Source organism: Coregonus clupeaformis, chromosome 27, assembly GCF_020615455.1.
Source record: "Coregonus clupeaformis isolate EN_2021a chromosome 27, ASM2061545v1, whole genome shotgun sequence".
In the NCBI taxonomy this organism is placed as follows: domain Eukaryota; kingdom Metazoa; phylum Chordata; class Actinopteri; order Salmoniformes; family Salmonidae; genus Coregonus; species Coregonus clupeaformis.
Window position 1 is genome coordinate 26,304,082 of NC_059218.1, and position 21,363 is coordinate 26,325,444.

Sequence of the window (21,363 nt, forward strand, 5' to 3'; positions counted from 1 at the left end):
TCCATCAGAGAATGCATGTGTTTTGGGTTCATTATAATCTTTCAATTTCTCTCCAACCCATGGACTGTAGTGTAGCCTATGCTGCAGATGTGAATCAATTGGTTGAACAGAGCTACTTTCTCCTTACTGTGGAAAAGAATGCTGATGCTTGTGATATAGTATTTAATATTTCACATTCTTTCGAAAAAAGACAATCAAAGCCACATAATAATACATATGTTATTTACAACTTCATATTTACAATATAATAATTTACTATCACAATTGATATAACATGAAATGAAAATCAATTAAAAAACAATGAGTTGGTTTTTTATTTCCATCGCTATTGAGCGATGGAAAGTCAAGTAAAAGTTTCCTTGAAGGAAGGGATCCTAAAAGATCCATACAATCAAACAATCCATACATTTAGCATAAACTTTTGAAATTCTTTAAAAGATTTTCCTATAAAAATGTTTGCTTTTCTCTTTTCTTCACCTTTGTTTACCAGATGACCATATTAATGGACTAAAGATGTGTTTTCCCTGCGGTTTCGGAGCTCTCCACGTCTGTCAACATGTGAGGAGATAAACAGCCACAAACAAACAAACAGAAAATGAAACATGGCTAGTTAAGGACTTTTCTAACTGCCAAGCGTTACTCACACACCGTACGATACAGCTGATAACATCACAGTCCAGCTCGAATGATTTCTTTGTAGTCTTCATTATAAACACTATGTTGTCTGCTGTAAAAAGAATATAAAGCATTGTTAAAGTGGTGATATGCGCAAGTATTACAAATGAACAAAATAAAACCTAAATGCCAATACCACTCTTAATGGTGTACTTCCCGTCGCTCCAGCCAAGAGGAGAGACATACAGGGAGTTGTTTTTTGTTTGTTTGTTTGTTTCCCTGGTAAGCTTCCAGAGTCGAAGCACCATGAGAAACTGCAATATTACATTCAGTATTTTTTTGCTAACCAATTTGCTTTGGGTTGAATGATAATTTACATGCTCACACCGCTCCTCATTGATAGTAGTGGTCAGTAGTCACTGGCATGTATATCCAAAACGTCTTTCCTCTTCAAGCTGTTCTTAGCAAATTCTTCTAATTTCAAAAAAGGATTTGAGGGCGTTTGACAGTAATTCTTCTAACAATGTACAGTCGGGTTGAGGTTTCAGGGCTCTCCTGGTTTGGAAAAACACCAGTCAGTGGAGAGACCAGAAGCAAGGAGGAGGAGGCTGTCGTGGTGTCGTCTCGCGGCCTGTCTCATCGGAGCTTGGCGTTGCCGTATGTGTTGCGCTGTACTGAGATCAGTTTCTCCATGCAGGCGGTGCGGGTCTCTTGCAGGGAGCCGTGCCACACGCTGCTAGGGGGCTGAACCTCCTCGCTGCGACAGAACATGTAGGCCATGGTGTCGGTGCGGCTCTGGATGTAGGCGCTGCGGAGCAGGGCACGGCAGTACCGGCTGATCCTTTCCACCCTGCGCAGGATCAGGTGGGCTTTTCTAGGGGGGGAGAGATGCATAACAGTCATCATTAGTATTAATGTCAGCATCAGCAGTGTTGTCATTTTTTTCATTTTTTTTCTTCTTCATGGTGATTTAAATACCGGTAGCACTTCACCCTTTACAGCTCAGTAATAACAGGGTAACCAGAGGATTGCCTGTTCGAATCCCCGAGCTGGCTGGGGAGAAATTAGCAGGGAGTGAGCCGGCAACTGGAGGCTTCAACATCCTATATACTATCTACTGCCATTGTGCCCTTAAGCAAGGCCCTATTTGCTCCAGGGGCACTGCTATGGCAGCCTGTGATGTGTGTGTGTTTTTGTCAGGTTGGGTAATGTGGCAGCAATAATTAAAGAATATCCATGCAAATGGACCAATAAGGCAAGTATTGTACCGTAGTGTATATAATTAGCCACGCCCCGTGCCCCCATCCTCATCATCACCACCACCAACATCATCATCATCCTCCTCCTCCTCCTCCTCATCACCGCCACCACTGCAGGAACTTGGCAAACTACTTTACCTGCACATTAACTTGTAACTATTATTTTCTCGAATAATTATTCAACAGCAGTCTAGAAAACGAACAGGTTCATTCATGTGTATCTGCAGTGTGGGTTAGTTGCAGAGCAGGTTTGATTGAATTCCAGACTAGAGTAGAGAGGAGGTCTGTCTCCAGTGTGTGTTGGCAGCCTGCTCATGTCGCTGGCGAGAGGGGGGTATGTTAGAGGCCAGCTCAAGGTAGACAGGACAGGCAGATAAACTGCTGTAAGCGTGCATGCACGCGCACACACACACACACAGGCAGCGCACACAGTGCGCACGCACACATGTGCACACACAAACACACTTGGACTCATTCCTTTACAGTACTCGACATTCTCACATACTTCATTCTCACCTCTTCTGTGTGATGTGTCTTGAATGTTGTTAGGTTGAAATGAACAGATACAAATATCAAAAATAGATAGAGGCATTTTCCATTTGTTTGGAGAAGTGGGTGTCTGTTAAGCATCAGCATCAGTCTTTGGTTAAGCTAGGAGCACAGACAACCTTTTCACTTGCTTGTTAGAAAAAGGGCAACCTTTTTTCCTTCTTTCTTTCTTCAAATTCCACTGCCTAGAACAACATAACACCAAACATATGAGCAAGTGGGCCTCGTGCAAGAGGGTGAATTGAAGACTGGGGGTTAATAATGCCTACATATTCATCAAGAGAGGTTCATATTGGAGATCATAACTCACAAAGTCCTAAAGATACAGTACCAGAGAGGCAGCCCTTTCTGTTTGGTTCCAGCTGTATTCATTTATCTTATCAGGATGGTGTAAGATGATCATACAATTGTGAATAGAACCCATTTGTTTCATCCAATAAATACAATAGAGTAACGTAAGCCAATAGCACCTTTCCAAGAGAATAAAACACTCAAGATTTGTGCGAAACTGTTGCTACAGCAGAAATGACTGAATATGAATACATACAGATGTAGGGTCTTAATTTGATCACCCTGTTGCAGAAGACCTTTCCTGCAATGCAGGAAATGTAAAACTTGCAGTGTATTTGAGGTTTGTAATTTCTACTTTGACATTTTCAGACTTGATTTTTCCTTACGAAAAATGTATCAACACCTAAAAAAATGCCCATTAATTATAATCCACATAATAATTCACATTTCCTCTTGCTGCAGGATTATTTTCCTGCTGTAGCAAACTGGCTCAAATTAAGATCCTATATCTGTATGGAAACCAAAGCAGAAAAACAACCTGCATAAAGACATACAATAACATTGAGCACAATTTACCTAATGCATCGATATAAACACACTGTACAGTACATGTAGAGTATGGCGAGAGCAAGAAATATGTGCGGTTGTGCGACTGTAAGAGCTGACTGTGACAATGCTACAATGCTACAATGCTAGCGGTCGGTGGCTGGGTCTCAGTGTAACTCCGTCAGTCTCTCAGATCTCCTGACATAGTGAGTAAATGCTGAGTGCTCACATTTCACTTAGCCACACTGTTACCTTTTAAAAAGGCACCACTAATAGAGCCGGCTCATATATTAACCCAACAAGGCCCTGCGCTGCCAATTTCAGGCAGTAAATAATCCTACACTGTCAGTCATCCAAATGCCTTCTTCAGGAGTCCGACATACTCCCTAATCTCCCCCTCGGTCCCCGCAAAAGCCACCTTCCCTTTCCAAATCACAGAATAAAGAAAAAACATAATCTTCCTTTAAGACAAACTTTTTCCAAATGTATGATATTATTTATGGCTGCCGGAGAGCGCTTCCAGGCAATGGATGTGGACAAAACAAAACACGGGGCCTGAAACTTTAAACCCAATGTTGCCATCATCGCAAAACTATTGAACTGCTGGAGTCCTAACCTGGAGTCTGTCCAAATATTTTCTTTTTTTCAGCCGGTAGTTTTTCCATCTCCATTTCATGCTAATGTCCCCTGTGTCTATTCACATAAAACTGCTTTGTCGGGGGTGGTCTGTTTCGGGGGGCAGACCGAGGCGGGGGTCAGCAGGAAATCTTTATGAGAACGAGGAGGAAATGGACTTGAAAGTTTAGTTAGTGTTCGTTGACTGTCAAATGTAGTGTTTGGCTTGGCGTAAGAGTGGTGTTTGGCATAGGGGCTGTAATTCGAAACAAGTATGTAACCTCATAGTCAAAGCTGACCTTACCAATTCGCTTCCCCAAAGAAACACTTAAAAAAGGCTGATTGCACAACTCGGCTTCTGCTTACAGAAGCATGCAAAGACAGGAAAACCCAAATGCCCTAATCTTCAAAAGTCAATGGGGACATCTATACCTTCGTTATGTAAGAGTTAAATAACTGTTAATGACAATAGTTATCAAACAAACCAACACATAAACAGACCACATACTGTACATAGAAGTGTTTATAGATTTGGACATTCAAAAGTTATTTTAGCCTTTTATGCTATATTGAAAAAATGCTGTACCAGGACGTTGAATTGGTAGAGAGAAAAGGATATACCATTTGTACGTGTCTGTAGTACCCTTCAGTTCTAAGTGCCAACCACTCAAGATGAGTATGACACATGCATTGTCTACATCTGTCTATAAACGTAATCTCTATTCTAGCCCTGTAAGGCTGGAAGACCACCATAATGGATAATTGCAGCGAGTGGAGGTCTGGGTATGTGTGTGTGTGTGTGTGTGTGTGTGTGTGTGTGTGTATGTGTTTGCGTGCACACACATGCCTGGTATGACATGAATGCCATTAGTTTGGTGATACCCTGGATCCCCAGGCAGTCCCAGTAGATAATGCCTGGTCTTGAGTGCTATCATCTAAAGGAGAGCGAGCCAGACACTACCAGCCCAATGTGTATTGAACCCCATTGAACCCCCATAACAACAGATAGCAAATACATTACACTGCCCATTCTGAGGACACACATGAAGTCGTAAACGCATCTCATAAATCTTATGCAAATCTCACATCAATCCCTGTATAATCTTAAAGCGTTTGATGTGAAATCTTACCCTGATTGATGCGAATGTCAGAAGTGAATGTCATGTGCACATAACCCAACAAGGCCCTGCCCTGCCAATTTCAGGGAGTAAATAACAGTACACTGTCAGTCATCCAAATGCCTTGGATTCAGCCCTCATACGATATATTTTCCCTGGTCTTTTCAGGTCAACTGAGCATTTGTATGCTTATCAATCATATGATTCAAAAGTTTAAGCTTTTATTGAGTTTAGGGAGCTTGTGGGTTAACTCCAAATTAAACAGTAAGCAATCAGTTGACTGGCTAATCATGAGAAATATAGGCTTCTCAATTGGTTGATTGGGTAATCATTCACAGGAAAAAACGGCTTCTCATTGGCTCCAGGAGACCCCTGCAAACTATTAGAAAACACTTGTAGAAAACAAAACCGCAAATACGCCAGTGCAGGTTGGATTGAAAGGAGCCCTTGGGTTCAGTCTAGTCCTCCAGCTCTGTGTGGGTAAAGAGTCCTAGCCCGGGGAATCGGAGCAACGCTTTCCTGACGTGGTTATGAAATCATTCCTGTGTTTACTGGGGGCTTCAGGCCTTTACGGGTAACCAGAGAAGTTGGTTTTATGAATGAGTATTCCACACTATACACAAACAGTGCAGTCCCTATTAACCGCAACACTCGTGAACTGCCAACACCGGGCCACTCCCATTCCATGTGCCCAAGACCATTGGCTACGCCCTAGGCTCCCTTGTAATAATAAGGCTGTAATTTGTAGATTTAGCACTTGTCCAGTCACCAATTGGGTCCATAATCTGATAAAAAGGTAAATGAGAGGAAATAAAAACATCTGATGAACTTGAGTAAATGAAAATATATGGCGTGTGGATTATTTAATGAGATTTATGTCCTTATAAGATGGTACTCCAATGGAACAAACCTGTTCATGATTGGTTTTATGGGCCTGGATTTGCAGTGAAAGCCTAAACCAATATTTTGCTGTCCAAAATTACTGCTGACCAGGGTGTTTGTGTGTTCGTGTGGTTTGCACGTGTGTGTGTATGTGTGTGTGAGAGAGAGAGTGTATGTGTGCGTGTGTGTTTTTACATGCATGTGTGTGCATGTGTGTCTGTGTGCTTACGTATATGTGTGTGGTGCACGTCTGTGAGGGTATGAATACATGCACATGTTAGGTGTGTGTATGTCTACGTGTGTCTACAGGCATGATCCACCTTTTTGAAGATGGATGAAGAAACAATGGAGTTATAGTAACCAACACATTCAAATTATTGACTTGATATATGAGACTTCTGTAAAAACAACTTCATGTTACAGGGTTGGAAGGCGACCGTTCTCAAATCCACTGGAATGGAAAGATTCAACATTTCAGAAAACTGAAGATGATGGTGAAAACGATCATGGGTTTTTTGGCAAAGGCTGCCTAGAACCCCAAGACATTCTTGAGAATGTTAGTGATTATTGCCTTTTTACTTCATGATCATAAACACTGCAGTTCTGCTAGCTCAAATAGGTAAACTTAGTAACAGATTAAGTATCTGGACCAATTAGGTAGACTGTGACTTATACTTGAAATCTGTGGGCCAATGGGAGAATCTGTTACAAATGAAATATTTTATCTGCGCCACAGCAAGGAACCTTTGGACACAGAAAACAACATGTCACCATTTTCTAAGATACTTCCCACACAGACAGCGGAAGATGACATTTGAAGTGACACTGATGCCAAGCAAAAAGTGACACCAGATGTTGTGGGGACACCAGAATCACAGTGACACCTGAGAAGTGTCCAAGCCTTTCCAAGCCTTACCTGGGTCCCAGCTCGTCTTCGCTCCGCCAGACGAAGTCTCCAAACTTCTCATAGTGGGAGTTGTAGTGGTGCTGCACCCTGTAAAGCAGCGGAGGGGGAATCTCCATCAGAGTGTTGTAGGCCGTCTGCTGCTCCTTGCCGCTGGTGTAGCCATTGTACAGGTTGTACACCTTGTCTGCTATCTCTGACACAGGAGGAGGACGAAGAGGGGAGAAGTCATTTGGAAGACACTCATTTGAAAGACACAGGTGATCTTGGGATAAGGATATCAAATTAAGGTGGGCAAGTCAACCCAAGATCACTATCACAAGTAAAACCTAGGTGATGGTGATAACTCTGGTGCTAGAATAAATAAATAAAATAAGAATAAAAAAGTGATATTGTCTATTGGAGAGAGATAGGGATGGATGTGTAAAGGTTTTGGGATGGACAGAGTATAGCAAGAGAAAATGAAGTGTGAAAGGGGAGTGTGAGAAGGAGTACCTTCTGCTCTGCTGTCGTCTACCATGGGACAAGAGGTCCGCACTGAGACGAAGGTAGACTCTGAACGACTCCCTCGACTATCCACAGCATATAGAGTGAACCTGAGAGAGAAAGAGAAAGAGAGAGAATAAACAAAGAATATAAATAATATTAGAGCTGACATCTTTAATATGTCTACAACAATTAACAACCTTTTTAAAACCACATTCATATGTACTCTTACCGTATGAGTGAAAACAAAGGAGCTCAAAAGAAACAGGCCACTTGACACTGAAAAAAAACCTATGTTGCTCCAGCCATCCCATCCCAACCTCCTTTCAAAGCTAGATGTACAGAGTTTACCCAGTGTACCTGTTTCCTACACTTTGCACAGCATTTCTATAAGCCAATGTTGACAGCCCCTGAACTCTGTTTGAAAAAAGCCACAACTCAGAGCCAGGTCAGGACCCAGGACTCAGGAGCGGGTGAGGATTCCATGGGATTCCATTAGGTCAGTAAGTGGCCCTGCCTGGTAGGTGAAGCTACAGCAGAGGACAGACCAGCTTGTTGGCAGCACTGCCAAAACACCTAATAGCTCCCGTAAATGGAACTCTAACTTCCTCTGACGACGGAGTTCCTGCTCATATATTAAGGCCTCAGAGTACCTAGAGTACCCCAGGACCTCCCAGTGGCAGTGGCTAGTACAGTACAGCCATGTTGCTCCCTGATGTCATAGGGTGCTGCTAGATCATTGGAGAGATGGTCTCCTGTGAAGTGCTGTACTGTAGGTCGTCCAGTCTGTCTCATAGGAGTAGCTTTTAGAGAGATGATGGCTGTCAATGAGACATGAACTACCAACGTGCATAAATGGATATGTGCATGTAAGGATGCTGGAATGTCCAGCCAGAGCTGATTGGACAATCCCAAATTAACCATACCTTGATGGTCCATTGGCATGGATAAAGTCAAGCAGTACTTGTTAATCTTTGCATTCTATTTCTAGGGTCTATACTTTAAGTTGAAATGGTGGCTCATCGATAAAAGTGTGTTGGGGAAGATGAATGAAAACAAAGTAATGTTCTAAAAAAAAAAAATATTTGGACTGACTGTTTTTTTAAACTCATTTCTGTGAATCATCAAAATTGACCATTATCTAAACTGCAAAACCGATGGGAATAGGACGGTTTGTCCAGAAGAATACATCAGTGAAAATGAATATTGTTCATGATTGAAAATGCAAAACAACAAATACACTATATATACAAAGTATGTGGACACCCCTTCAAATTAGTGGATTCGGCTATTTCAGCCACACCCGTTGCTGACAGGTGTATAAAATTGAGCAAACCGCCATGCAATCTCCATAGACAAACACTGCCAGTAGAATGGTCTTACTAAAGAGCTCAGTGACTTTCAATGTGGCACCTTCATAGGATGCCACCTTTCCAACAAGTCAGTTCGTCAAATTTCTGCCATGTTAGAGCTGCCCAGGTCAACTGTAAGTGCTGTTATTGTGAAGTGGAAACGTCTAGGAGCAACAACGGCTCAGCTGCGAAGTGGTAGGCCACACATGCTCACAGAACGGGACCGCTGAGTGCTGTAGCGTGTAGTGAGTAAAAATGGTCTGTCCTCGGTTGCAACACTCACTAACTAACACTCACAACACTAACTGCCTCTGGAAGCAATGTCAGCACAATAACTGTTTGTCGGGAGCTTCATGAAATGGGTTTCCGCACACAAGCCTAAGATCACCATGCGCAATGCCAAGCGTTGGCTGGAGTGATGTAAAGCTCACCGCCATTGGACTCTGGAGCAGTGGAAACGCGTTCTCTGGAGTGATGAATCACGCTTCACCATCTGGCAGTTCGACGGAAGAATCTGGGTTTGGCGGATGCCAGGAGAACGCTACTTGCCCGAATGCATAGAGGAATAATGGTCTGGGACTGTTTTTCAACTTTGTGGAAGGTCCTTTCCTGTTTCAGCATGACAATGCCCCCCATGCACAAAGCGATGTCCATACAGAAATGGTTTGTCGAGAACGTGTGGAACAACTTGACTGGCCTGCACAGAGTGCTGACCTCAACCCCATCGAACACCTTTGAGATGAATTGGAACGCCGACTGCGAGCCAGGCCTAATTCCCCAACATCAGTGCTTGACCTCACTAATGTTCTTGTGGCTGAATGGAAGCAAGTCCTCACAGCAATATTCCAATATCTAGTGGAAAGCCTTCCCAGAAGAGTGGAGACTGTTATAGCAGCAAAGGGGGGACCAAGTCCATTTTAATGGCCATGATTTTGGAATGAGATGTTCGACGAGCAGGTGTCCACATACTTTTGGTCATATGGTCTATCATGCATTTTCCTTCCACTGTTTCGCAATGCTATTTCACTGGCAGAGCCCCATTTTAATGTCTTGCTTTCTGTAAGTCTGCCTTTTGTTTGAAGAGCCTGTGTTTTAATACCACCAACTGATTGTTTTGTTTGTAATGCAGCCTGTTAAGACATTGTTCGCATAGTTTGTCCGATCTTGTTATTCATCTAGAATAATAACGCAGCTTGCCAGCGCGTTGCTGTTTTTGGTTGTTTAAGTGGTTGGCATCGAAGACAGGTACTTTGCTCCGCAGCTTAATCACAGTGCTATTCTATATTAAAACCCCCACTCTGAAATTAAGCCTCTCAAAGACCAACAGTGGGACAAAAGCTCTCATTATTATAGTGAAAGGAGACTACAACAGAAACTTTCTCTAGCCTTTGTGTTTTTTCCCCAAAGATGACCACAAAAGGTATTTTGGCTGCTTTCTTCCCCGTAGTGATGTTAACACTACAGTCAGGCATACAAAGCCTGTTGATCAGACTCCCATCCAAGATCCAAGATGGCCGATCAGATGCGCTAGCTGGATCTGGATGAATGGGCCTGTTACCCACAGTGCAGCTGAGTGGAGTGTGAGTGGATAGACTGGGAGTCTGCGGTAGCAGGCTTCACCACTGGCATTGATAAGGATCGCCTGGGAGAACAAAGAGAGCGCTGTGGTCTGGCTTGCCACGAGAATGTAAAAACAGAGGGTAACATACTGGCAACATACACCCAACCCTCCACACAATCCCTCTCTCTCTCTCTTGCTCTCTCCGTCCATCCATCTCTCACAGTATCTATCTGTCTTGCCTCTCTGATTCCCTTTGTCTTTTCCTCCCGTTCTATCCATCGCTCCGCTCCAAGGCTGTCTGGCTGCTACTTGGTTGTTTGTACAGTTGAAGTCGGAAGTTTACATACACTAGGTTGGAGTCATTAAAACTTGTTTTTCAACCACTCCACAAATGTCTTGTTAACACACTATAGTTTTGGCAAATCGGTTATGACATCTATTTTGTGCATGACACAAGTAACTTTTCCAACAATTGTTTACAGACAGATTATTTAACTTATAATTAATTGTATCACAATTCCAGTGGGTCAAAAGTTTACATACACTAAGTTGACTGTGCCTTTAAACAGTTTGGAAAATTCCAGAAAATGATGTCATGGCTTTAGAAGCTTCTGATAGGATAATTGTATTTAGTCAGCCACCAATTGTGCAAGTTCTCCCACTTAAAAAGATGAGAGAGGCCTGTAATTTTCATCATAGGTAAACGTCAACTATGACAGACAAAATGAGGAAAAAAAATCTAGAAAATCACATTGTAGGATTTTTAATGAATTTATTTGCAAATTATGGTGGAAAATAAGTATTTGGTCAATAACAAAAGTTTCTCAATACTTTGTTATATACCCTTTGTTGGCAATGACACAGGTCAAACGTTTTCTGTAAGTCTTCACAAGGTTTTCACACACTGTTGCTGGTATTTTGGCCCATTGCTCCATGCAGATCTCCTCTAGAGCAGTGATGTTTTGGAGCTGTCGCTGGGCAACACGGACTTTCAACTCCCTCCAAAGATTTTCTATGGGGTTGAGATCTGGAGACTGGCTAGGCCACTCCAGGACCTTGAAATGCTTCTTACGAAGCCACTCCTTCGTTGCCCGGGCGGTGTGTTTGGGATCATTGTCATGCTGAAAGACCCAGACACGTTTCATCTTCAATGCCCTTGCTGATGGAAGGAGGTTTTCACTCAAAATCTCACGATACATGGCCCCATTCATTCTTTCCTTTACACGGATCAGTCGTCCTGGTCCCTTTGCAGAAAAACAGCCCCAAAGCATGATGTTTCCACCCCCCATGCTTCACAGTAGGTATGGTGTTCTTTGGATGCAACTCAGCATTCTTTGTCCTCCAAACACGACGAGTTGAGTTTTTACCAAAAAGTTCTATTTTGGTTTCATCTGACCATATGACATTCTCCCAATCCTCTTCTGGATCATCCAAATGCACTCTAGCAAACTTCAGACGGGCCTGGACATGTACTGGCTTAAGCAGGGGGACACGTCTGGCACTGCAGGATTTGAGTCCCTGGCGGCGTAGTGTGTTACTGATGGTAGGCTTTGTTACTTTGGTCCCAGCTCTCTGCAGGTCATTCACTAGGTCCCCCCGTGTGGTTCTGGGATTTTTGCTCACCATTCTTGTGATCATTTTGACCCCACGGGGTGAGATCTTGCGTGGAGCCCCAGATCGAGGGAGATTATCAGTGGTCTTGTATGTCTTCCATTTCCTAATAATTGCTCCCACAGTTGATTTCTTCAAACCAAGCTGCTTACCTATTGCAGATTCAGTCTTCCCAGCCTGGTGCAGGTCTACAATTTTGTTTCTGGTGTCCTTTGACAGCTCTTTGGTCTTGGCCATAGTGGAGTTTGGAGTGTGACTGTTTGAGGTTGTGGACAGGTGTCTTTTATACTGATAACAAGTTCAAACAGGTGCCATTAATACAGGTAACGAGTGGAGGACAGAGGAGCCTCTTAAAGAAGAAGTTACAGGTCTGTGAGAGACAGAAATCTTGCTTGTTTGTAGGTGACCAAATACTTATTTTCCACCATAATTTGCAAATAAATTCATAAAAAATCCTACAATGTGATTTTCTGGATTTTTTTTCCTCAATTTGTCTGTCATAGTTGACGTGTACCTATGATGAAAATTACAGGCCTCTCTCATCTTTTTAAGTGGGAGAACTTGCACAATTGGTGGCTGACTAAATACTTTTTTACCCCACTGTACATTGTTCTCCGTCTGACTCGCAGCTCGTTCTAACCCAGTTGACCTCATCATTTTCTGACCACACTTTCATGAGTTCAGTATTTTCAATTACCACAAAAAAGCCCTCCTTGTTAACCAATGGCATTGTTGTAATTTTTGCATCTTTCCTAAACAAGTATGACTTGACAAATATCACCCGGCCAGCACCACATACTTTCCCTGAGTGTCTGTACTCCCTTTGGCAATGGGATTTGTATAGGCCATGTTTTAATTCCCTCCAGCCAGAACACAGCTGGCTCGTATTAGGCGGGCGGCACATATTTTGGTCTCACCAGGGTGGAAGTGGTGGATGCTAGTGTTATTGTTTCCGTTATTGTTCCGTTTGTCATGAGGCCTTTTGCAATGGAGGAAAACGTGGTCATGGTGAATAACGAGCATCACAACCAACCAACTGACCAACATTGTATTTTTGTCACACAGAAACTGGAGGAGACTGGAGCCATTGACCAGGGTCTGTCTGGTGCTCATAGTCTGGGCCGGTTAGCAAATAGACAGACAGACAGACCACTCCTAATCCTTCTATAGACGTGACAATTAGTCATAAAGACTCAGAACCATAACACATTAAGCAGCACTGAGGACATGCAAGGAGGAAACACACACACACTGTGGCAGGTCAATCAGTTGCATGCACACGTCTGAACCCACTGACACATACTAATATGTTCAGCAGTTGAAGCACTCCTTAATTTATGGACAGACATAAGTACAGCCTTGAGTCCCTCACTTAAGCATGTGTGAGGGGTATAGACAACCGTACATCGCATTAGGGTTAGCGGAGAACACTTTAGGGTTACCATGGACAGCTGTTAGTAAACTTTGAAGGGGTTTCATTTTGCAAAGGGGATTCACTTAGTTGAGTTCTTGTCTTGGGTGAGTATCAAGATAGAGTAAAAATAAAAGCCTATTAGTGGGAATGTGAAGAGATGAAATGAAACCAGCTGAGTCCACATGGAGACTGAGTCCACATGAATGTTCCATAAGTGGCCCTGCTGCGAACAGAGACTTTTAAAATATTTTTTTCACCTTTATTTAACCAGGTAGGCCAGTTGAGAACAAGTTCTCATTTACAACTGCGACCTGGCCAAGATAAAGCAAAGCAGTGCGATAAAAACAACAACAACTCAGAGTTACACATGGGATAAACAAAAATATACAGTCAATAACACAATAGAAAATATATATACAGTGTGTGCAAATGTAGTAAGTTATGGAGGTAAGGCAATAAATAGGCCATAATGCAAAATAATTACAATTTAGTATTAACACTGGAGTGATAGATGTGCAGAAGATGATGTGCAAATAGAGATACTGGGGTGCAAATTAGCAAAATAAATAACAATATGGGGATGAGGTAGTTGGGTGGGCTAATTACAGATGGGCTGTGTACAGGTGCAGTGATCGTTAAGCTGCTCTGACAACTGATGCTTAAAGTTAGTGAGGGAGATAAGAGTCTCCAGCTTCAGAGATTTTTGCAGTTCGTGCCAGTCATTAGCAGCAGAGAACTGGAAGGAGTGGCGGCCAAAGGAGGTGTTGGCTTTGGGGATGACCAGTGAGATATACAGTGAGGGAAAAAAGTATTTGATCCCCTGCTGATTTTGTAAGTTTGCCCACTGACAAAGAAATGATCCGTCTATAATTTTAATGGTAGGTTAATTTGAACAGTGAGAGACAGAATAACAACAAAAAAATCCAGAAAAATGCATGTCAAAAATGTTATAAATTGATTTGCATTTTAATGAGGGAACTAAGTATTTGAACCCCTCTCAATCAGAAAGATTTCTGGCTCCCAGGTGTCTTTTATACAGGTAACGAGCTGAGATTAGGAGCACACTCTTAAAGGGAGTGCTCCTAATCTCAGTTTGTTACCTGTATAAAAGACACCTGTCCACAGAAGCAATCAATCAATCAGATTCCAAACTCTCCACCATGGCCAAGACCAAAGAGCTCTCCAAGGATATCAGGGACAAGATTGTAGACCTGCACAAGGCTGGAATGGGCTACAAGACCATCGCCAAGCAGCTTGGTGAGAAGGTAACAACAGTTGGTGCGATTATTTGCAAATGGAAGAAACACAAAACAACTGTCAATCTCCCGCGGCCTGGGGCTCCATGAAAGATCTCACCTCGTGGTGTTGCAATGATCATGAGAAAGGTGAGGAAGCAGCCCAGAACTACGCAGGAGCATCTTGTCAATGATCTCAAGGCATCTGGGACCATAGTCACCAAGAAACCAATTGGTAACACACTACGCCGTGAAGGACTGAAATCCTGCAGTGCCCGCAACGTCCCCCTGCTCAAGAAAGCACATATACAGGCCTGTCTGAAGTTTGCCAATTAACATCTGAATGATTCAGAGGAGAACTGGGTGAAAGTGTTGTGGTCAGATGAGACCAAAATGGAGCTCTTTGGCATCAACTCAACTCGCCGTGTTTGGAGGAGGAGGAATGCTGCCTATGACCCCAAGAACACCATCCCCACCGTCAAACATGGAGGTGGAAACATTATGCTTTGGGGGTGTTTTTCTGCTAAGGGGACAGGACAACTTCACCGCATCAAAGGGACGATGGACGGGGCCATGTACCGTCAAATTTTGGGTGAGAACCTCCTTCCCTCAGCCAGGGCATTGAAAATGGTTCGTGGATGGGTATTCCAGCATGACAATGACCCAAAACACATGGCCAAGGCAACAAAGGAGTGGCTAATGAAGAAGCACATTAAGGTCCTGGAGTGGCCTAGCCAGTCTCCAGACCTTAATCCCATAGAAAATCTGTGGAGGGAGCTGAAGGTTTGAGTTGCCAAACGTCAGGCTCAAAACTTTAATGACTTGGAGAAGATCTGCAAAGAGGAGTGGGACAAAATCCCTCCTGAGATGTGTGCAAACCTGGTGGCCAACTACAAGAAACGTCTGACCTCTGTGATTGCCAACAAGGGTTTTGCCACCAAGTACTAAGTCATGTTTTGCAGAGGGGTCAAATACTTATTTCCCTCATTAAAAATGCAAATCAATTTATAACATTTTTGACATGTGTTTTTCTGGAATTTTTTGTTGTTATTCTGTCTCCCACTGTTCAGGGGATCAAATACTTTTTTCCCTCACTGTACCTGCTGGAGCGCAGACTACAGGTGGGTGTTGCTATGGTGACCAATGAGCTAAGATAAGGGGGGATTTGCCTAGCAGTGATTTATAGAGGACCTGGAGCCAGTGGGTTTGGCGACGAATATGTAGTGAGGGCCAGCCAACGAGAGCATCCAGGTCACAATGGTGGGTAGTATATGGGGCTTTGGTGACAAAACGGATGGCGCTGTGATAGACTACATTAAATTTGCTGAGTAGAGTGTTGGAAGCTATTTTGTAAATGACATCGCCGAAGTCAAGGATCGGTAGGATAGTCCGTTTATGAGAGCATGTTTAGCAGCATGAGTGAAGGAGGCTTTGTTGCGAAATAGGAAGCTGATTCTAGATTTAACTTTGGATTGGAGATGCTTAATGTGAGTCTGGAAGGAGAGTTTATGGTCTAACCAGACACCTAGGTATTTGTAGTTGTCCACATATTCTAAGTCAGAGCCGCCGAGAGTAGTAATTCTAGTCGGGCAGGCGGGTGCAAGTAGTGCTCGATTGAAGAGCATGCATTTAGTTTTACTAGTGTTTAAGAGCAGTTGGAGGCCACGGAAGGAGTGTTGTATGGCATTGAAGCTCATTTGGAGGTTTGTTAACACAGTGTCCAATGAAGGGCCAGATGTATACAAAATGGTGTCGTCTGCGTAGAGGTGGATCTGAGAGTTACCAGCAGCAAGAGCGACATCATTGATATACACAGAGAAAAGAGTCGGCCCGAGAATTGAACCCTGTGGCACCCCCATAGAGACTGCCAGAGGTCCAGACAACAGGCCCTCCGATTTGACAAATTGAACTCTATCTGAGAAGTAGTTGGTGAACCAGGCGAGGCAGACATTTGAGAAACCAAGGCTATTTAGTCTGCCAATAAGAATGCGGTGAAGCCTTGGCCAGGTCGATGAAGACGGCTGCACAGTACTGTCTTTTATCGATCGCGGTTATAATATCGTTTAGGACCTTGAGCGTGGCTGAGGTGCACCCATGACCAGCTCAGAAACCAGATTGCATAGTGAAGAAGGTACGGTGGGATTCGAAATGGTCGGTGATCTGTTTGTTCACTTGGCTTTCAAATATTTTCGAAAGGCAGGGCAGGATGGATATAGGTCTGTAACAGTTTGGATCTAGAGTGTCACCCCCTTTGAAGAGGGGGATGACCGCGGCAGCTTTCCAATCTCTAGTGAGCTCAGATGATACGAAAGAGAGGTTGAACAGGCTAGTAATAGGGGTTGCTACAATTTCGGTGGCTAATTTGAGAAAGAAAGGGTCCAGATTGTCTAGCCCAGCTGATTTGTAGGGGTCCAGATTTTGCAGCTCTTTTAGAACATCAGCTATCTGAATTTGGGTGAAGGAGAAGCGGGTGGGGGGGCATGGGCAAGTTGCAGCGGAGGGTGCAGAGCTGGTGGCCGGGGTAGGAGTAGCCAGGTGGAAAGCATGGACAGCCGTGGCAAAATGCTTATTGAAATTCTCGATTATCGTAGATTTATCGGTGGTGACAGTGTTTCCTAGCCACTGCTAGAACATCAGGGTTGGCGGAGTGTGCTAACGCAGTGAATAACACAAACTTAGGGAGGAGGCTTCTGATGTTAACATGCAAGAAACCAAGGCTTTTACGGTTCCAGAAGTCAACAAATGATAGCACCTGGGGAGTAGGAGTGATACTGGGGGCTACTGGAGGTTAACCTCCACATCACCAGAGGAACAGAGGAGGAGTAGAATAAGGATATGGCTAAAGGCTATAAGAACTGATCTTCTAGTGCGTTGGGTACAGAGAATAAAAGGGGCAGATTTCCAGGCGTTGTAGAATTGATTCAGGGCATTATGTACAGACAAGGATATGGAAGGATATGAGTACAGTGGAGGTAAACCTAAGCGTTGGGTAAAGATGAAAGAGATAGCATCACTGGAGGCACCGATTGAGCCGGTCTCCGTGTATGGGGGGTGGGACAACGGAGCTATCTGAGGCAGGTTGAGCGGGACTGGGGGCTCTACAGTGAAATTGTATAATAAGAACTAACAGAAACAGCAATAGGCAAGGCATATTGAAATGGGAGAGAGGCATAAAGCAATCACAGGTGTTATTCGAGAGAGCTAAGACAACAACTGGTAATGGCGACGAAAGTTTGGGCTGAGGCTAAACAGATAAACAGGACAGATAAACAGGATGGGGTACCGTGTAAAGGAATGGTCCAGCAGGCATCAGCTGTGTAGCTGAGTGATCATAAGGTCCAGTGAACAGCGATAGGTGAGTCCGGGAGCAGTTTGATGGCTGCTACGGCACAGGTGAGCAGGAGGCACGGCTGTTGATTGTGTGTGCTAGCGGGCCGGGGCTAGCAGATGGATCTTAGTGGTCGTCGCAACTGGAAGCCTGTTGAAACCACATCAGACGAATTACGTCGGCAGACCATTCGTGATGGATCGGCGGGGCTCCATGTCGACACTAGGAGGTCCCATCCGGTTGACAGAGAGGTAGATAGCCGGGAGATGGGCCTGGCTCAAGGCTAGCTCAAGGCTAACTGGTGCTTGCTTCGGGGTAGTGGTGATTAGCCAGCAACAACATCCATTCGGTTGCAGCTAGCTAGTTGTGATGATCCGGTGTTAAGGTCCAGTGATTCAGTGATTCCGGCAGAAAATCCGATATGTTCTGGGTCGATAGCGCGCTGTGCAGACTCTGCAGACTGGCCGATAATTGTCCAGGCTAGAGCTGGCTGGTAGGTAGTGCAGGCCACGGACAATGGTGAAAACCGCTAACAGTGGCTAATAGCAAGTAGCTAGTTAGCTGGCTAGCTTCAGCCTGAGGTTCTGGATAAAAAGGTATAAGAAGTAATAGAATCCGTTCCACATTGGGTGAGGCGGGTTGCAGGAAAGTATATTTAGTTGAAGGATGAAAAGTGAGATTGAGAAATATATACGATAAGAAACAAAAAAACTGGCTATTTACACGAGCACACCACAGAATACACGACCGCACTGCTACGCCATCTTGGACATCACTATGCTGCTTATGTGTGTCTGTGGCCCCGGGTAGCCTCGACCGACGCATGCTAAGCACGCCTTTATGAATCCATCATCAGAGTTGGAGACTTTTATGTTGCGCTGTTCGGAGGAGATCTCAGAGAGGCAATAAATTAGTCTTCAGAGGGTCCAGGGTGCTGCAGCCCGCCTTCCCAGGGACCATCGCTGTGATGTGCATTTGATAGCAGCACTTTGTTGTCCTTGGGTATCATTTCCCTGATCCCTCTACCTCTTGTCTCCACATCTTGAAATCAAGTTAGATGGGCGCAGCGTGCTTTGAATCCAAACAGGCCCCAGATGCAAGCGAAGAAGGGACACTTTGATCATCACACCGTGTTTCTCTCCTCTGAGCTCTCTCAACTTTTGTTTGGTGTTTTATGTTTGTGGCCCTGTCTCACCGTTTTTCCACCTTGTTTATTTTGGTAAGCGGGCCTCTGCAGCTGTGCAAGACACAGATAGGTAATTGGTGCTTATGTTAAAAGTGCACTATGCAGAAATCGCACCGCCATTTCCTTGTTGCTAAAATTCTAATAGTTCGCCTAATTTCAGTTTACGTGACAAAACAAGCAATTTCTATGTGAATTTGGTCGGGTCGCCCAAATAGCGAGAGTATATTGAAAGGGATGATGTATTCAAGCTTCAGGTAGTAGGAGATTCCTGTGCAACCGGTTGCAACTTCCCTTCTTTCCCACCATCTGCCTTGAGAAACATGGAGGTCAAGCCAAACGAGAGAGAGGGAGAGAGAGAGCTTACTACATGGTGAAACTTGGAAGCATAGGGAGAGAGAGAGAGAACGAGTACCACTCTGTAGCGGTGTTGTCAGCGTCAAGGCACCCCCTCCAGTCTTGTTGTTCCCAGATAAGGGCTCCATTTACGTCGGCATTACGTCTGCGGGCACACCTCGGCGCAGCCAACTGGGCTAATTGGCGGGCTAGATAAGGCTTCCACCTGCTGGGAGTTTGGTTTACATTTGATGTACTCCAAGGTTGTCAGGCCTTAAGGTTTCCTGACATAGCTTTGCTTGTCTCTCTCACTCTCTCAATTCAATTCAATTCAAAGGGCTTTATTGGCATGGGAAACATATGTTTACATTGCCAAAGCAAGTGAAATAGATAATAAACAAAAGTGAAATAAACAACAGAACAACGGAAGCAGAGGCTTCCAAGTTTCACCATGTAGTAATCTCTCTCTCTCTCTCTCTCTCTCTCTCTCTCTCTCTCTCTCTCTCTCTCTCCCTCGCTCGCTCTCTCGCTCGCTCTCTCGCTCTCTCTCTCTCTCTCTGTCTCTCTCTCTCTCTCTCTCTCTCTCTCTCTCTCTCTCTCTCTCTCTCTCTCTCTCTCTCTCTCTGTCTCTGTCTCTGTCTCTCTCTCTCTGTCTCTCTCCCTTCACTGTAATGTTTGAGAGGGATGTTCAGTTGGGGAGTCCACAGTCACCTCCTTCTTCTTTGCTATATCACAAGAGAAGGAGGAACATGTCAATCCTTTCCTTTGGAAATGTTGCCAACAGAGTAGGAGTAGACTGTAGCTGAATGGACTGGAGTAAGTTCACAGAGTTTTAATCATTGCAATGTTAGTAGAGTAATGAGTTTATTCATTATGGTTGATGACTTATGTTATCTTAATAAATGTGGTATCTTGAAGCTCTACATACCGGTACATAGTTATATAGTTTAGTGGTTGCAATATCTATTAACTCAAATATGTTTTAATGTAGAGCAGAGGTAAAACTGTGAGTAAGCTCCATTTTTTAATCTAAATGACAAGATGAACATACAAAGAATTACAGCAGAAGATTTACAGCAAGGTGCAGGAGTTTAACATAGAAAACAAATGGATACATCAAAAACAGTATGAAATGTAAATGAAAAGGAAAAACCCAGACTTCAGACAAAACAACTAAGCCCCCCCACCCCACTTCTTCCCACCCAGTCCTCCCCCTCCTCCCCACCCATACCCCCCCCCACCAACCCCCTCCCCCACACCCCATATCTTCCCACCCATCCCCCTTATCTCCTTCCTTGTGTTCATATCTACCTCCCCTCTAAATGTCTCCCTCATCACAGACATGCTGACACAGAACCAAGTCATATAACATGACAGACAGGCAATATGACAGGAAGTAAATCCCTAGCACCTCTATCATGGGTGATAACTTTATACCTTCACCATATCCCAAAAAGCTATTGCCTTAAGTGAATGTAGTAAAAGGCTGTCTGACGATTCAGCAATACGAGTCAATATAGCATTTCACATCATATTTACCTTGCATGGCATACTATCCTCTTGCAGGCATACAGTGAGGGAAAAAAGTATTTGATCCCCTGCTGATTTTGTACGTTTGCCCACTGACAAAGACATGATCAGTCTATAATTTTAATGGTAGGTTTATTTGAACAGTGAGAGACAGAATAACAACAAAAAAATCCAGAATAACGCATGTAAAAAATGTTATAAATTGATTTACATTTGAATGAGGGAAATACGTATTTGACCCCTCTACAAAACATGACTTAGTACTTGGTGGCAAAACCCTTGTTGGCAATCACAGAGGTCAGATGTTTCTTGTAGTTGGCCACCAGGTTTGCACACATCTCAGGAGGGATTTTGTCCCACTCCTCTTTGCAGATCTTCTCCAAGTCATTAAGGTTTCGAGCCTGACGTTTGGCAACTCGAACCTTCAGCTCCCTCCACAGATTTTCTATGGGATTAAGGTCTGGTGACTGGCTAGGCCACTCCAGGACCTTAATGTGCTTCTTCTTGAGCCACTCCTTTGTTGCCTTGGCCGTGTGTTTTGGGTCATT

The 21,363-nt window shown here is 43.9% G+C and overlaps 1 protein-coding gene across 1 annotated transcript in view; it reads right to left on the minus strand.

Moving 5' to 3' along the window:
* Window positions 1-183: 183 nt before the first annotated feature.
* Window positions 184-21,363, minus strand: part of LOC121541685 (astrotactin-2-like) — a 532,790-nt gene continuing 511,610 nt past the window's right edge. Inside the window, exons 21-23 of the mRNA XM_041850922.2 lie at window positions 7,275-7,375; window positions 6,792-6,975; window positions 184-1,489 (exon numbers count right to left, since the gene is read on the minus strand). Coding sequence (XP_041706856.1) covers window positions 1,252-1,489; window positions 6,792-6,975; window positions 7,275-7,375 — 523 coding nt within the window. The 3' untranslated portion in view covers window positions 184-1,251. The remainder of the gene's footprint in view (window positions 1,490-6,791; window positions 6,976-7,274; window positions 7,376-21,363) is intronic.